Source organism: Tiliqua scincoides, chromosome 7 (genome assembly GCF_035046505.1).
Source record: "Tiliqua scincoides isolate rTilSci1 chromosome 7, rTilSci1.hap2, whole genome shotgun sequence".
Taxonomy (NCBI): Eukaryota; Metazoa; Chordata; class Lepidosauria; order Squamata; family Scincidae; genus Tiliqua; species Tiliqua scincoides.
Genome location: NC_089827.1, coordinates 45,307,349 through 45,325,768, shown reverse-complemented (window position 1 = coordinate 45,325,768; position 18,420 = coordinate 45,307,349). Strand labels below are relative to the sequence as shown.

The window sequence follows — 18,420 nt, the reverse complement described above, 5'->3', positions numbered from 1 at the left end:
AAAGATCTTGGATCAGTTTATCCAGACTAAGGACATTGTTTGGATATAGTTGCGAGATATGATCCAATATGTGTGAGATATGATCCAATATGTAACAGTATAATTTAATTAGCAGATTATTGTATAGAGCTTGTTAATCCTTTTGGATATTTAGCATAATCTAGCATAATAGAGGTAATACAGTTGTAGAGATGTACGGGTGATAGGGCCCTTTAAATTTGGATTTTAAACTGTTTATGATATTAATCTTCTTACTTCTTGTGTTATAATTGTGTTGATTTTATTTTGGGCTGGTCTGTGACCTTAATAATCAATCAATCAATCAGTAAGTGGAGTCGCAGCAACTGTTATCCTGCACATGCCTGATCTCATCTGATCTCAGAAGCTAAGCAGGATCAGGCCTGGTTAGTACTTGGATGGGAGACCGCCTGGGAATACCAGGTGCTGTAGGCTTATACCATAATCTTTCGAGACTGAAGGTTGCCAACCATTAAGTGGAGTTGAAAGGAAAGGAGAGGAGGAGGATGGAAGTGCGGGTTGTTTCTGGCTCAGGGTAAAACCCATACTGGAGACAGGTTCAGAATTCCTTATTTATTTATTTATTTATTTATTTATTTATTTATTTAACTATAATAAACATAAAATACATAAAAAAATACATAAACAATATTCTAATGGTGTAGCAAGAGCGAAGCCAAAAAATTCGTACTAGTTATATTTAGATACATAAAGTCCAAACATTAAGAAATGGTAGTCTATACCACTATTTAATCCTTCAAAACCCATCTTCAAAGCCATAATACATCAAATCATTGTCTTCTCTCTGTTTCAAAAAATCAATAATTGGTTTCCAATTTTTCAAGAAGTTTTTTGTTTCTTTACTTCTCCTTAAGTAAAGTGGTTTGTTCATCTCTGCAAAGGCGCACAGCTCTGCAAAGGTGTACAAACAGCTCCAGAGTTCCCCGAGCATGATCTTAAAAAGGGAAAAAACCCACAGAACTACTGTACTATATATATATATATATATATATATATATATATATATATATATATATATATATATATATATCCTATGGGCAAAGGTTTTATATTTAATTGAAATTGACTACCCTATCCTATCCTCCATCATTATCAATGATGTAAATTCACCGATGGAGCACCCATCACATCCTAAGGTGGGGGAAGTGTTCAGGATCAGAAATATTTTCTGCTTATCTCTGCGTAGCTTCCTGGTGGTCTGTGAGTCTCCTTGGATTTGAGCCAGCTATACAGCTCCCCCTCACCGCCCCAGCCCTCTCCCTCCAAAGCTCCCCCTGCACTCCCACCACATTCCCCACCACCAACTTACCAGCACCAATGGAGTTGGAAGCCATTGCTGCACACACCACACCTCTAGCCATAAGCAGCAGTGGCCCGGATGCACACAACAGTGGCCTGGCATTCATGTTGCTTCCTAAACCGTGGGTCAGGATCCACCAGTGGGTCGCAAGCTGTTTTTGGTGGGTCACAAAATGTTTTTGGAAATTAATTTTTAAAAAACTTTGCACACACCCTTGCCCAGTTTGCAGAAGAAACTTGTTAGCTGGTATGAGATACTCTTCATACCCCCAAATTATTAGGTCAGATTTTCCTATTTTCTCTAGTAATTGATGTACCATAGATCACGTGTGAGCCCAGTTTCAGCCTTCTGTCTGGCTTAAATGAACATCTGACTCTCCAGTTCAGCCTTCTAGGTACCCTGGAATGACTGTAAAGGTTTGATGGAAACTTCCTTGAACTCCATTTCTAGAGAGAGTCTAGCAGATGTCTACACACACATACTATATGTAGGGTCTCTAGCAGCCTTGGGAGCACAGGATCCCAATTATTGTTAATTAATAACTTATTTGTTATTATTAATTAATAAAATATTTCTTTCCATATCTCTTTTTTTACCTAGTGGGTCATGATAGACTGTCATTTTTAAAAGTGGGTCCTGATGCTTAAAAGTTTGGGAAGCACTGCTGGAAAGGGCTTTGCACTACTGGAAAGCAAATTCTGGCAGCACAAGGCCTCGAAAGCATTGGTAAAAGCTTGGTGGCACTCATCCTTGACCCTTGGATTCTGGCACTGAACGAAATGTTTTCAGTAACTTACAAAGGCAGGTTTGAAACTATTCTGAAAATCAAAATTATCAAATAGATTGCAATTTTTCAAAAAACTGAAGTAACTGCATATGAGTGCTGGAAAAGTACAGGCACTTATTCAACATTTCAAAAACTCATAGGATTGGAAGGGAGCCAATGGATAATCTAACCTTGTTCAACAGCAGAGCACATGCATTGTTCAGTCCCTGGCATCTCCAGTTAAAATGTCCTCAGGTAGCAGGGCTAAGAATCACCCTTGAACAATGGTGCAATCCTAACCTCCCTCCCTGCCACCAGAACTAGTGTTCCAGAGGTTGAGCACACTTTACAGCCATTGTAAACAGCCTTCTGAAAGTGGATGAAGCCACACACTTCTGGAACGCCATCAGAGTGGCTGGAGTGGCCCTGCACATGGCAATGGAAAATGGAGCACCTGCCAATGAAGGTAGGTCGATGGGGAAAGTAGAATGGGACGGAAGAGAGGGTGAAATGGGATGGAGTTGGGGGGGGGGCTTGACAGAGGCAGCAAGGGGTGGCATCCACCATGGGTGACTTGCCCCAGATGCCATCCCTTCCAATAGCAACTGGCGGGGGGGGGGTGATGCTGCCAGTTGAGTAGACAAGACCCATTTCATTAAAGGAAGCTTTTATGTTCAACCTCCTGCCAGCTCTAGGATTTCTAGTACCAGGGAGTGCAATGCCTCAAGAAGACTCCAAAAGCCAGCAAGGTGAAGTCAGCATCACCGTCTTCATCACCTGCAGCTGGGATTGGGCCACTCACCCCCTTAGAGAGATCAGCAAAACCGCCCTGGTAGCAGGAGGCAATGCAGCAACCATCCAAGCCAAGAAGCCACCACTCAATCTTGTTTCATGATTTGCCATTTGTACTGGTTTTGATGTCAGCTGTTCTTGTGGGGCCAAATCAGTGCTCCAAATGACCAACTGTTCCCCAGCTACTGGGGATACTTTCAGCTCAATCCCAACCACCCCCCTCTTCAGCAAGGGTGCTGAATTACCAGGAAAGACAAGAGGCTGACAGTTGACCCTAGTGGTGTGCCAATCCCCTAGAGCAGTCTGCTATGATTCACCGCGTGCATTATTCTGGGCTGTTTTGTGTCATTTTAAAACAGAGGGATGGTCCATGAAATGAACCACAGTGGACACCATTCAGGTCCATTCAAAATCATCAAGCATTTGGGTCTTTTATTCAACGGGATGTGGGACAATCACTCAAGAACTCCCATCAGACGGAAGGATGGTCACAGTTAGGCAAAGCTGCTGGAACTTCCATTCCACACCCCGTTTTGCATAGGTGTTAGCAGAGGAATCTATGAATCATTTCCTTGCCATTTTCTGGAGAAGGCTAATGACCAGTTTTCACCCAGTTGTTTCGATGCCGTGTTGTGTCAGTGTGCTGAAGAGAAGTGCACTGAGCACGTATAGTGACGTGTTTGAATTTCAATGACTGGGCTCTGACATTCAATGCAGGTGCAGCTCTGTCTCAAAATGTATTTTTGCCATTGAGATGGCTGCTTGCCCTGAACCTTCAGGATGAAATAGATTAGCCACAGTAAAGCAAGTGTCCAATGAAAAACAAGTAAAATGGAATGCCCCTGAAAAACAAAAAACGAACAAAAAATAAGATGCTGCCTTGGATTTAAAATTATGCATCTTTTCTAGATCAGCCATTTTCAGCCACTGTGCCATTTTCAGCCACTGTGCGGTGGCACACCGGTGTGCCGCGGCACACCGGTGTGCCGCAAATGGTCTGCAGGTGTGCCGTGGGAGTTTGGAGGAGAATCATTTATTAGCAAGGCCATTGGGGGGTGTGAGCCCCCCACCAACAGCATGGTGTGCCTTATCAATTGTCAAAAAACTGATGGTGTGCCTTGACAATTTTAGTACCTCGTCAGTGTGCCGTAGACAGGAAAGGTTGAAAATCACTAGGCTAGATAGATGGTTCGCTCCTTCTCACACAATAATACCACCCAAATGTCACCTAGTGCAGGGTTCTTCAACCTGTGGGTCAGGACCCCCATGGAGTCGCGAAGCTTCATTTGGGGGGTTGTGGCAACTTTTCCAAGCCTGTACAACTTTTCAAAGCCTGTGCAATTATTGAATCCAATCCAATAATGGTGCTGCCTTATCAAAACTGAGTTCTTGATAGAATCCTGCACAGCCACTTCTCTCTGTCTTGCCCTGCAGTTCCAAAAGCTGGCCCTACTCAGGCTGCTACAGGGTTGTGAAGACCCAATGTAGGAAACGGGGCAGGTGGCGCGGGGTTGGGTGGATCAGGTCCCAGGAGGGGGGTGGGATTGGCGGTGGGTCTTCAACCTTCTTTGTGCCCATGACCACAATAAATAAAGTATGACACTAACTTAGTGAAACTGATTGGCAGGAGACTGGCATCAAGGAAAAGCTGTAGTTTGGTGGCTTTGCATGCAGAAGCTCCCCAATTGAATTCCTAGCATTTGCAGTTAAGCAGGAAGGAAGGAAACCCTTGAGAGCTGCTGCCAGCCAGTGTGGACAATGCTGGACTAAATGGAGCAAGTACCTGACTCAGTACAAGGCAGCTTCCTATGTTCATACATATGTAGGATGGTCAGGAAAAAGTCACACATCATTTATGAGATTATTATGATATATGGAGATGCTCACTAGCTTGGATGGGGATTGGACAGATGCATCAAGTCTTGTGTCATATGGAACCTCCTGGTGCATGGGGGCCAGAGCAAGAAAGGTCTGTTGCCTTCAAGCCATCTAGGTAGCCACTGTAAGAAGCAGGATGCTGGACTAGACACCCATGTGGTTTCTCCAGTAAAGCTCTTGGTTCTGTTCATTGCAGCACCTACATCTCCTTCGAAAGGAGACAAGATGCCAGAGCCCAGACTCGCTTGGAAGTGACACTGCCTGACCTTTCTCCTAATCATGTCAGTCAGTGTTCTGCTGGTGATTAGATGATGGTGAAGGAAATCACTCTGCACATGTTCAGAGAACCATCTACTTAAGACTTCACGTGGCCCAGGAACAATCCCAGGTATTCGAAAGTGACAAGAGAGGCCCTACAATTTTAACAGCTCTGCAATTAGGAAAAAATTCAGTGGGTCCACAAGCCTTGTTGACTAATCACCAAAATCCCTCGAGTCCAGTGTTGTGTTTCCAACAGTAGCCAAACAGATGTTTGCTCTGACTGTTCATCTTAAGGAAAGTGTGCAGATGTTTATTTTAAAAGATTCCCATGGCAAAACCAGAAGAAAATTGTAACAATGGCTAATACTACAATAAGGGGTGAACCACAATCATGCCACAGGTCACCTCTAAAGCTCACGTCCGCATCTGAGCACCAATCAGCGGCACAAAAGTACAGAAGAAGGGGGGAAAGCACAGGTTTTAACTTGACACCTGGAAGAGTGGAGAGTAAGGGGCCATTCAGGGTTCCATGGGGAGGGGTCGTGGCCTTACACTGCAGTTCACCCCCACTGCACCTGATAGTCAGGGCCATACAGCCACTGTTCATGGAGGCTCTACACGTGCTCTCCTCCCTGCAACGGTCTCAACCTTCTTTTGCAGCCCCCCTTACAACTCGTGGGGGGTTGATGTCACGTGTGAATGTGGGGCACCTTCCTGATCAGTTAAGTTGCATGGGGCAACTGGGGGGTCCGAGATAAGAAAGTGGGGGAGGGGGGAGGCCGACTGCGAGGGAGACTGGAAGGAAACGGACCCTCAGAGCCCCCCACCCTGCCCTGCCCTGCCCTCCTCCCCGGTCGCCCCTGCCCTCTGCACCCTTCCACGCTGCAACCCACTGGAGGCTGAGCAGAAGCTCTCGCCCTCCGCAGGGGGGCCACCAGAGACTTGGCTGCGCGCAGCCCAGACCCCCCTCCTCTGCTCGCGGCTGCTCCTCCCTCCCTCCCCCGTCCCCCCCCCCCTCCCGCGACAGCGGAGCCTTCTGGGCTCACTTGGCAGGACTGGAGCCCCAGCACCGTGCGGGCAGCTCTCACCTGTCTCCCGCCCCTGCACCCACTGGGCGGGCTTGCCGCAGGTGCCCATTAGGCGTTGCTGCCGCTGCTGAGGCTTGGCTTGGGTGGTTGTTGGCTGTGCGAGAGACCATCATTCTCCCCCCCCCGGGCCCCCCAGATTATCCATCCTTCCCTTCCGACGTGGATCTGGGCTTCTTCTGCCACCTGTGTCAGTTTCAGCCGCGCTTCCCCTCTGGGGCGCTCCTCTCCCCGCCTTGCCTCTGATGACTGGAGGACCCTTCGTCCTTGGTCTGGTGGACGCTTCTCGACAGGACCTCTGATGGCCATCCTGGAAGAAGAAGAGGGTGGAGAGTGAGACCCCCCTGTGCCCGGCAAAGCAAGGATGCCTTAGACCAGGCAGGCGAGAGGAGAGGAAGAGGAGGAGGAGGAAGCACACCAGCCCGGGAAGATGAGTTTCTACAAGGAGGACGGGATGGGCAGCTTGTGCCACAAGGCGCTGCAGATCATCTCCGAGCTCTGCCTGGGGGGCAAAGTGGAGCTGGAGAAGTGCTCGGGCATCTTCCCGCGGGAGACCACCAACCAAGGTATAAGCAGCACAGGTAGAGTAGCAGTTCCCCCCCCCTCTCTCTCTCTGCTGGGTCTGGTTGTGCTCCCCGAAGTCCTTCTCCTGTTGATCCTGGGCTCTGCCTCACTTCCCAAGAAGAGAGGGAGGACTATAAGGGGGGGGGGCGGAGGAATGGAAGAGGCTCCCTCTGCTAATCGCAGGCGAGGCAGCAGGTTTGAGTGGGCGGTGGGGAAAGTGGAACTTTTTCTCCTCTCTCTCTCTCTCTCTCTCAAGAAGCCAGGCGACCCTCTTCTTGGGCTCTGCGGGAGACACGTGTCCTGTCCAGCAATGTTTGAACCCCAGACCTGGAAACATCACCGTGTGTTTGTGGTGGCTGAGACAGGCAGAGGGAGAGCCATCAAGGATCCTGGGGTGAACTGGGAGGACTCAAAGTGTGGGAAAGTGGTAGGGGAAGGACACGGTTGCTCCCTCGGAGTCACTAAACATGGTTTGGGGGGGGATAGATTTTGCTGGAGGGTCAAAAAAGATGGGGTTGTAACACAACCCCCCCCCTTTTTTTGACCCTCCAGCAATTGTGATATCCTATGGCTCAGTGGTCTGTTTCATTCAAATCTGTCCACAAGTCTTGGTACCCCAAAATGAGAGCATCTTTTTATTGCACTGACCAAAGTTCTAGCTGTGCTTGGTAATAGCTGGCTGGGAGAGAGAGATGCAACAGGTTGAGCTTTCCCTGGCATGGAGATGAGGATAGTTGTGCTGGCTGAATCTCTGGGAGGAGTGTGTGTGTGTGTGTGTGTGTGTGTGTGTGTGTGTGTGTGTGTAAGCATCAGGTCTCTCTCAGATGAGGGTGGTGGGTGACCCTGTCACAGAGAACATGGTGCCTGCATGTCCTCAGGGGCACTCTGGCTCATGGCTTCACAGGCTGCACGGCTGGCTAAGCGGTGGGTCTTGAGCCCTGCTTGAAATGCAGGCTCTGTTTGTTCCTGTTAAGAAAGTGCTCTATCTTCATGGCAAGCAAGCAGCATGCGCCTGGGGCAAGGGATCAGGAAAGGCACTCCAGCATTCAAGGCATGCCTGAGTGGTCCAAGGTCTTCCCTTGCCCTCCCAACCATCCATCCATCCCTAGCTAATAAGTGAGACTCATCAGTGATTTTTTAAAGAGAAGAACTCTTCTTTTTCTTTTTCATTTAATGCTTTCCTTTCTATACAAGAGGGAAAAAATGGAAAGGAGAATTCCACTCCAGTTGCCTAGGGATGAAGAGGATGGTCTTTTTTTGTTTTGTGTGTTGTATGTGGTGCTCCAGCCGGGTAAAGATGTGAATGTATGTGAATGGGTTTTGTTTCTAAACCAGCAGTCCTGGATCTCCTTGCCTTCTGGTCCTGACATCCTGACAATAGCTGAAATGGACACTTGGTTTGCATCCCTCTTGCAAAGCAACAAGTGGCAAGCAAGAGTTTCTGACTACTTGTTGCTGCAGAAGGACAGAATGTTCTGATAAGACAGGGGTTCTTAACAGGCGGCTATCCAGACCCCTTTGGGGTAGTGGGAACAAAATGATGGGTTTATGGGACTTGATCTTGGAACAATTTTTTAAAAAATTGTTATTAACTATCACCATTATCAATATGGATTGAGGTGTTCTGTTCCTGGCTCTCCATAAACTAAAACCAAGCTACTGACACCTTTTACCTATTAGGACTGGTGGTGGTGATGACCTCAAAGGTCTGGAGAAGGAGGTATGGAAACATATTGGACAATCTGTTGGGGGTTGGAAATCATAAAAAGTTAAGAACCCCTGCTGTAAGAAGAAGGATGGATATGGGGAAAGGATCTCTGTCCTCGTCCCTGTCTTTGAGGAGGGAGGGTTTTTAATAGTGTTATATAAGACTGGTGTTGTTTTATCAAACCATGAGCCATCTAGCCCAGCATTTTGCTTCCAGCCAGATGCCCCTTGGAGCTCACAAGTGAGGCATGATGGATTACTTACACAAGTGAGGCATGGATGGATTACAATAACAGGATTTCCTTTCCTGTTATTTGTCCCTCAGTGTTTAATATTCACAGGTATACTGCCTCTGAACATGGAGGTGCTATTTCTTGCATGTGTTTGCGAGAAATGCAAACTAGTACTATATCAAGAGGAACAATGCTGAAATTTATACAGTCATAGGATGTGATCAACATCCAGTCTACTAAAAATATCAGCAGCCAAGATAATGTTTCAGCTATCATATATGTTGACCTGGCTCTGAGGCGAGAGGTGATCTCTGGTTAGCCATGCCACATATTGCTGCAACATCTTTTGCCATTATATTCAGGGTAGCCGGTGCAGGGTTTGGTCTATTGGGTTCAGATGTGGAAGAACCACCTTCTTCACCCTTGTAGCTGTAGAATTCTCCCTCTCAGCCTAGCACACAGAGTTCTTGTAAGGATAGGTGAAGATTATCTCCTCCCCACCAAAACATCTTATGCTCAAAAGTGTGATCAAGACAATAGCAGGTACCACTAGATGGATGGGAGAGCAACTCCCCTCTTTTATGCAAGATGCTACAGATTCCCTGCCTGTTGTCAAGTATGTCAAACTTATTATTGTTGGCATCCTTCAGTCTTGGAAGACTATGGTGTCACGCTCTGAATGGTGGTTCTGGAACAGAGTGTCCTCTCCAGTGCGTGAAGCCTGGGTAAAGTAGGTATGGAGGATAGACTGTTACCCATGCAGCAAATCCCCCCTCTCCACGTCACTGAAGTGGTCCAATGGAAAGGCAGAGGCCAATGCGGTTGGTTCCAGCGGCATCGCAGGAGTTGCCAGAACGTGACTGTTCAGCCATGAACTGCCTCAGGGACTCCGGCTCCGGATTTTGCCTCGAGGTTGACTCCTGAAGCCTTTTCCATAATTGGATGTAGCCACAAGGCAGTGGAGGTTTGGGATCAGAGTTTGGGATCAGAGACTAGACACCTAATAACTGGTGCAAAACCAGAACATTTTCATCAAGCTGAAGTCCTGGGGGGGGGGGGATCAGAACTAACGTTCTGCATTTGTGTAGTCCTTTCACACATAGGTGTTTTACATACATTATCTTGTAATCCCTACCAGGATTCCTACCAGGAATCTCTACCATGGCCCAAGGGTAGTCATATGACCCTCCCAAGGGTAGTCATATGAAATAAGCTTCAAGGTTACACAGGGATCTGTACCTGGGTCTCCTAGGTCATCATTGTCTGTTGGTTTGGAATTTATGGTCTATTGATCAAATTCACCTCTGATTTATTTCACTGATGGCCTAATCCTATTGGGGCCAGTCAATAGTGGAATGCACATTACACTGCCAGGGACTGCTGTAAACCAGTCATAAAAGGTGCTCCTGCAGCACACAGAGTAGTGTTCTACAGAAGCATCACCAGGAAGGCCAAAGCATGGGGCTGGCTTAGCCAGAGCGCTGCCTGAGTATCAGCAGAGAACGGAGAATGTGAGCACTCTGCTGAAACTGACTTGCAGCTCAGGTAAAAGTGGTTTTGTTATACATCATTTTGGTTAGTTTGAGGTTCCAAGAACCTCTCCACAATGTTAAGTAAGGACTTCCCTTACCTGTACACTATCTGTACACAGTGGAGATAGAAAAGGTGCAGAAGAGAGCTACCAAAATGATTACTGGGCTGGAGCACCTCCCTTATGAGGAAAGGCTACAATGTTTGGGGCTTTTCAGTGTAGAAAAAAGGCGCCTGAGGGGGTCATGTTTGAGACATACATAATTATCCAGAGGATGGATAGAGTGGATAGAAATACGTTCTTTTCCCTCTCACATAACACCAGAACCAGGGGACATCCGCTAAAATTGAGTATTGGGAGAGTTAGGAGAGATGAAAGAAAGTATTTCTTTAGCCAGCATGTCATTAGTCTGCGGAACTTTTTGCTACAGGATGTGGTGATGGCATCTGGCCTGGATGCCTTTAAAAGGGGATTGGACAAATTTCTGGGGGGAAAGTCCATCACAGGTTACAAGCCGTGACGGGTATGTGCAACCTCCTGATTTTAGAGGTAGGCTACCTCAGAGTGCCAGGTGCGACGGAGGGCACCAGGATGCAGGTCTCTTCTTGGCTTGTGTGTTCCCTGAGGCATCTGGTGGGCCACTGTGAGATACAGGAGGCTGGACTAGATGGGCTTTTGGCCTGTTCCAGCTGGGTTTTTCTTATGCTCTTATCTTGTTGCCACTTGCTTGAATCTGGCATTCTGAGATAAGCTACTTCTAAAACTCAAGGCTGAAAATAGTCTTATAGGAATGCATCTCCATCTTGCACTGTGCTCTCTTTGAACCACACTTGACTTGACTTGGCAGTGTCCAGGAGGGTGTAGTGGTTCAGAAGTTGGACTTAGACCTGGAAGAGCCAGATGTAAATCCCCTCTCAGCTGTGAAGCTTCCTAGGTGACCTTGGGCCATTCATTGTCTCTCAGCTGTAAGGGGTTGTTGTGGGGACCAAAGTAGGGGAGGACCCATGTACTCCATCCTGAGCTCCTTGGAGGAAGGGTGGTATAAAACTGTGAAAGAAAGAAAGAAAGAAAGAAAGAAAGAAAGAAAGAAAGAAAGAAAGAAAGAAAGAAAGAAAGAAAGAAAGAAAGAAAGAAGTGACTCTTGAGCCAGAGTTTGTCCATCGTAGAGCAACAGGAAACTTCTAGTACCCCTTTTTACTAACACCATTTATTTCTGAATAAGGAGTCATGGGCATGGCAATCAATCCTAAAGTTCAGCAAGATTATTGATATTTGCAAACATTCTCATCTCAGTAAATAGTCGAGGGTCCCCCAGTGTGCAAGCAATTGCTTAATGGTATTGAACGTTGCTTGTGGTTTCTGATGTTTACCTTACGTTTGCAATGAAATTCATAACTTGGGTCATTTTAGCAGGAACACCCCCATAAGATGCACAGTTCTGTATCCACAGGTAATACTACGATTTAGCTGGTGCGAAATCTGCCTCCATCTGTTTACATGTCCACCATCCAATGCTGTCCAGAGAGAAAGTTTTCAAAGCTAGACCCTGAGGGTGGTTTTTGATGACAAATTGATTTCTGATTCTTGAGCAAAATGTTGTATCTTTCACAAAGTCTTCCCTACCCCAATAATTTTATCCCGCTTCAGGACAGAACTGTCAGATGCTCGTTGCAACCCATGTTTACGCTCTGAGGCATTAAAGTCAAATCCCATTAATTAAAAAAAATTAAATAGATTTCAGCACTTCGCTGACATGAGATAATGATTCCAAAATACACAAATCCTGAGCAGAACTCAATGTTTAGAAGCACTTACACATTCAAAGACACTGAGACAGCAATAGGTGTCCTCAGAGCGCCTGACTAATATGTTCTGTGTAGAGCTGGAGTAATTATAGTGCTTAGTCAGGCGGAGTTGTCTTGAACACCAAAGTACACGCACGCATTTCTTGTCCTGAAAAGCAGAGCGCATGGGCATGTTTCTGGCTTGCTGATTACATAGTGCCTTTACGGTGTTGGCCTTTCAGGACAACTGGGCACCAATTAGCCTGAGGCAGATGGAAGGGGAAGAAGGCAGATCTAGCTCTACTATTTAGATCTCTGGGTGGTTTGCAGTAGATCAAAAAGGGTTTCCCAACTCCTGGTTGTTTTACAATAGCAACAGCAGCAAAATGAACAAAACAAAAAAAACTCTTCCCCACCCACCCTTCAACTAGTCTGATGAAATGAAGAGAGCTTGGAGGAAAATCCAGCAGGGTTTTGTGTGAAATGACTGCAGGATTAGTTCTGTTCCTTAATCCTGGGTGTATCTCCCCAAGCCTCAGTTTTATGCCTGGCTCCAGTTATTATTACTACTACTGCTGCTGCTGCTACAACAAATATTTATATAGGGGGTGCCTTGACATCTGCAGGGGTTCCATTTCCAGAACCCCCATTGATGCCAAAACCCACAGATAATTAAATCCACTAGTCAGGGCACCCAGACCTCTGAATGTGACCAGAGTAGTGCTCCAGAGGGTGTTCTGAGACCTGGGGATGCTGTGTTTGGCTCCTGAAGGTGTTTAAAGGGCACTTCCAGTTTTCTCTGAAAAATGGAAAGGCTCCTGGATGCAATCCACATGTCAGAGACTCAGTGGGTCCTCAGCCATAAGTTTGGGACCTGTGGGGAGTCAAATCCATGGGTCCCAAATCCACAGATAAAGAGTACCCACCTGTACTGCTTTTCAGCCAAAAAAGAAGCTTACAAAGCAGTTTACAGAGCATAAACAAAGAAATAGTCCCCTATCCCAAAGGGCTAACTAAAAAGAAACACCCTCAAATGGTTGGCAACCTTCAGTCTTGAAAGACTATGGTGTAAGCCTAAGTACCCGGTATTCCCAGGCAGTCTCCCATCCAAGTACTAACCAGGCCTGACCCTGCTTAGCTTCTGAGATCAGACATGTGCAGGGTAACAGTTGACAGGATTTGTCAAATACAGACTGGGTAAACAGGGTCTCCCTGGTGTTGGTCTCCCTGTGCTAAATATAAGAGATTCACCATTTTAAAAGGTACCCCCTTGCCTGGTTAGTAGAGGTTAGCAAGGGTCCAGTTAGTAGACTTGATTTTCTCATACAATGCAAAGGAGATCCCTTGAGTCCATTGCAGTCCATTGTAGTACACCTGCTTAACCAGTGGTTCCCAGACTTTATAGCACTGGGACCCACTTTTTAAAACACTTTATTAGGACCCCACCTAGGTTAATGAGACTTTAAAAAAGAAAAAGGAGTTCTAGAAGAAATATTTTTTTATTTATTTATAAGTAATAATAACCAGAAAAAAGATGTTCAAACATTTATCTCCCTGTATTTACACATGCTTGCCAGTTGCAGGAGCTGAGCTATTTGCACGGCAATTAGCGGCTATCTGATTTTTTGAATAACCTCAGAGCTTGAGAAAATCATTGATCTGATCTTTCCATCACCCGTGTTTTCATTGGAGGCTCTGCTCTGTGCTAAGTGATCCACCAAAAATTAGGTTGCCGCCCACCAGTAGGTCCTGAGCCACAGTTTGGGAACCACTGTGCTAAACAATCAACTCATGTTGGTCTTTTATGAAATCCTAGGTGTTTTTGACAGATGATATTGAAAACCTTTCTACTTTAAGCCCCTTTGACAAATCTGTTTCATGTCCCCCCTCCCCCATGTCACACTCTGTCACCTGTCTCATCATTATACTGGTGGATAAAAAGAATAATCAATAAACACGGGTGGCACTTCAGAGGGTCCTAAGCTTTTCACTTTCCTTGCTGTACTGGTACTTGCAACACTCCTGTAAGGTTGGTCTGTATTGTTCTACCAACATTGCAGATGTCAGACCAAGGATGTGGTGTAAGGCTGTTCTGCCAAATATCCCAACTCCCTTCTAATGCCTGCTTTTTGGCTAAACATCCTCCTTTTCCAGGAACAACAGCTGCAGTGTGCAATGGAATGAACACAGAACTCCTTAACTATAGCAAATAACAAGAATTTATTGCTACAAACACAGACACTCCCTGCAAGTCCTCTTGTCCAGAGGCTTTCCCTCCCCAAAACTCCACTTAACTCCAGGGGTAACGTCTGAAACCTCCAGTCCAAGTCCAATCTGGTCTCCAAAGCACAGTCCAGTCTTCTGCAGTAGAGTTTCTCCTCTCCAGCAGTGTGTCTCCTCCAGCAGGGTCCTGGCAGTCCACTCTTCCTGTAAGTCTGGGTCAGGTAGCCCTCTTGGTCAGTGTCCAGCTTCCGGCTGGGTCAGCGTCCTGCTTGGCCAGCCCTTTGCTCCTTCTGAAGCTGCCTTTTATCCTGCAGCCCCTTGTTAAGTCCAAATTCAGCTCAGCTGTGAGCTACCTTGTTAGCTCCAAATTAGGCTCAGGTGAGCCATCCCTTCAATCCATGTCCATTCAAAGTCCCATCAAGGCCAAATGAAGCTCAGGTGTCTATCCAGGTCTCCATTGGCCTTGATTGATTATAGCTGTGGAGCCAGCCCTGCCCTTCCCAGAGCTGTCAAACAACTGTCAAAACAGGGAATCGCTGTCAACACCACATCATCCACCTGATGATCTTCTGATCTTCCATTACAAAGGCCACCTACTGAGTTAATGGCAGAGCCAAGGTTTGGAACAGGGACATCCAAGTTCACAGCTCAGTTTCTTAGCAACTATCCACTATCATCAGGAGATGATGAGTGGACACATTGTACCAAATCAATCAAAATACCTGCTTTCTGCTTACATAATCTTCCTCATGGCATCTTAGTTTTTATAGCTCCCAGTGCTTTGGCACTCCCAGAATGTATGGTGGGGTAGTGGTTCAAGTTAATTGCAAGATGATTTAATGCAGTGCTTTCTTCTTGCTGGCTCCCCCAACCCTATTCCCTATTATCTTTACACTGAGATGTTATAATCTCCGTTCAGGGTACAGGATATAGGAGCATGTTCAGGAAACACAAATGTGTATTCAAATGCAGGTGCCCTCCATCTACCCCAGATTGTTTTTAATTGGATGCTCATTCCATTCCACATCCACGTTATGGTGTGAATAGTCACACATCATTACAACAGACTGTTGTGACTGTTGTGTAATACTGACACAAACCAGACCTGAGTCAGTGGCACATGTGAAGTTTACCAACATTTTGAGAAGCCTTTGTTTCTTGATTAGTACCCTTCAGAGTAGCTGGATTTAAATCAAGTACGAAGGTCAAGAGGGTCCTGCTGGATCAGACCAAGGGCTCACCTAGTCCAGCATCCATCCTGTTTCCAACAGTGGCCAACCCGATGAAGGCAACAGCCGTAAACTGTTTGCCGTTTCCCCTTGGTATTCCAAGTTCGACTGACTGTTCATATGGAGGCCCCATCTTGCTAACTGACAGCATGGAGTACACGGCGCTGCTGGATCCTAGCCAATCCACAGAGTTTCTGGAAAAGAGTTCAAAGTAGTAATGGGGTTAAGTAAGATGAGGGGATTTGACATCAGCACAGAGAGCTTGACACAGCTCCTAGCCTTCCAAAAGCTAATGGTTGCGTAGGATGTATTCCATTGGCTACTCCGTTGCACTCTGAGCAACTGTCTAAATATGCTGAAATTGGCCTACTGATTTTTCTTGGGGGGGGGGGAACCTACCATACACAGCTTGAGCCATTGTGCTGAAACCATCATGCAGTGGTCCACCAATTCCTGACAAAAGAACAATGAATTGTAAGCAGTACTTTTCAAATGCATTTAGCAGTGCATGAAGGGGGGCGGGGAGTCAACCTGCCCCAAAGTGATTACTCATTATTTCTGAGCCAAAACAAGAAAGAAAGGAAAAAAATTCTTCTTCCAGCTGAGAAAACAATAAAAAGACACAATTAGGGAGAAGTTATGTACCCCAAAATGTAAAATATCAAGAGCATTAGAATGACAGGATGTCAGAAAATGATGAACTATTGGTGATTAATTGTACAGTATATAGTTTTCGTTAAGGGTCATGAGCAATATGCCAACAGGGACTGGGAAAAATGAAGAGGAATTAGGTTTGTCAGGCTGCAATCCTGTACCCATTTACCTGGGAGTAAGTCCCACTGAACTCAATGCGACCTCTGAGTAGACATGCCTAGAATTGTGCAGTCCACCTGATGGCAGGTGTCATAAAGGAGACAGAGGAGCAGCCACCACTGTTTGTCCATCTGCAGTTTATACAGGACCCGCGAGCAGGGAACGCAACCATCAAACCCTCCTAGTTTAAGAGGGGACCCTGGGGGCATCTAGACAGAGCCTCCCCCCAAAAACTGGAGCCAGCACTGTCAAACAGTTACAATTCATAGTACTTCTGAGTAAACATGCATAAGAATTGGGCTGTACATTGATTAATTTTACCAATTAGACCATGTATAGTTGGGATTAATGTACCTAATAAGCCATTGGAAGCTGCCTTGACAATTTCACTTTCCTCCTTGTTATTTGCAGATATCTCTGTCAGCCTGCTGGCCGTAGTCGTCAGCTTCTGTGGGCTCGCTTTGCTGCTAGTCTCCCTCTTTGTCTTCTGGAAGTTGTGCTGGCCATGTTGGAGGAGCAAGCCCCTGACTTCGAACCCCACAAGCATTCCTCAGAGTACCTCCAGCGCTCCCACGGAAGTTTTGGAAACGAACGAGAAAAAGGACCTGGTGATTAAAGAAAACGGGAAGCCCTCGGCGAAGATCCTTGAGGCAGCCATGAAAATTAGCCACACTTCACCTGATATTCCAGCAGAGGTCCAGAATGCGCTGAAAGAACATCTCATCAAACACGCACGGATGCAAAGGCAGATCACAGAGCCTGCATCCTCATCAAGGTAGGAGAAATTTAAACTAAGGCTTTAATTAGAATGGGTTAAAGAGGATTGGTCCAATTAATAGAGAATTAAAGAACAAAGACGAATGAGCAACAGCCTGTTCAGATTCTCAGCCTGTGCCAATGGGTACAGAATATAGCCAATCAATGAAAAATAACCCTATTGCTCTTGGAAGATTTCAGTCAATATGACTCATGTAGATTCTGTATATTTAATGTGTGGGCATGTGCAAGGGGCTGTCTTCATTCTCTAACTCCCAGGCATAAAACTGTACTTTGTATTTCCAAATACAGCTTTATTAAGGCAGGAGAAACAAGTGAAATTAGCTCTAGAGGAGCTAACGCAAACACCAAGCTCTTCTATACCTGATCCCAGCCACATTTATTTTGCAAAAAAGCTGAATAACATAGGCGACTATTTTCCAAAACACCTGGGGGCTGGGGGATAAGAATAGGCCCTCAGTTTCGCTGTACTTGTCATAAGAGGCGACTAAACAGTCACCAGGTAGATGGGACTCGTTAGCCTGGGAAGGCAGCTCATTTGAGAGAAGGAGAACTCTGATCCCAAACCTCCACTGCCTTGTGGCTACATCCAATTATGGAAAAGGCTTCAGGAGTCAACCTCAAGGCAAAATCCAGAGCTGGAGTCCCTGAGGCAGTTCATGGCTGAACACAGTCACGTTCTGGCAACTCCTGTGATGCCACTGGAACCAACCGTATTGGCTTCTGCCTTTCCATTGGACCATTTCAGCGACGTGGAGAGGGGGGATTTGCTGCATGGGTAACAGCCTATCCTCCATACCTACTTTACCCAGGCTTCACACACTGGAGAGGACACTCTGTTTCAGAACCACCATTCAGAGCATGACACCATAGTCTTCTGAGACTGAAGGATGCCAACAACATATTTTCCAAGTAGTTACTTACCACAAGTGCAGATAACCACATGGTAAGCTGATGGTCTGCAGTGTCCTAGCAATTGTTGAGGAAAATCCTACCGAACTTCCAAGCCTAGTTGGAAATATGGAGGAGCAGAGGGAGTGGTTAAGATCCCCCTCACCACTTGGCAAAACTATTCAGGTGACCGGTTTAGCAAGTGGCTACCTGCACATTGTAGACATTGTCCACTTGGCAGTGTTCATCTAAAAAATTCTCCTGCTGCCCCAGTGATGTCAGACCTTAGAGCCCATTCCTATGCGTGATTACTCAGAAGTAAGTCACATTATATTCAGTCACATGAATTCAGCATATTCATTATACTCTCAGGTAAGTGTGGATAGGATTGCAACCTCAATGTGTCTTCAGGCTGGGAGGTAAAGCTACATGCTGTGTAACTGCTAAAGGAATACAGATCCCATGCATGTTGAAGCCAGCAGCTCTGTCACTCATGACATTTGTGCCGTCACAAGGGCATTTATGCCAGCAGATTGGAAAATTCAGT

General features: G+C 46.2%; 1 protein-coding gene and 1 pseudogene across 1 annotated transcript in view; both read left to right on the top strand.

Moving 5' to 3' along the window:
• Positions 1–334: 334 nt before the first annotated feature.
• LOC136657789 (5S ribosomal RNA) lies at positions 335–453 on the top strand (annotated as a pseudogene).
• Positions 454–6,551: 6,098 nt separating this feature from the next.
• The window catches only part of SYT10 (synaptotagmin 10), a 37,142-nt gene continuing 25,273 nt past the window's right edge, over positions 6,552–18,420 (top strand). Inside the window, exons 1-2 of the mRNA XM_066634016.1 lie at positions 6,552–6,702; positions 16,617–16,980. Coding sequence (XP_066490113.1) covers positions 6,552–6,702; positions 16,617–16,980 — 515 coding nt within the window. The remainder of the gene's footprint in view (positions 6,703–16,616; positions 16,981–18,420) is intronic.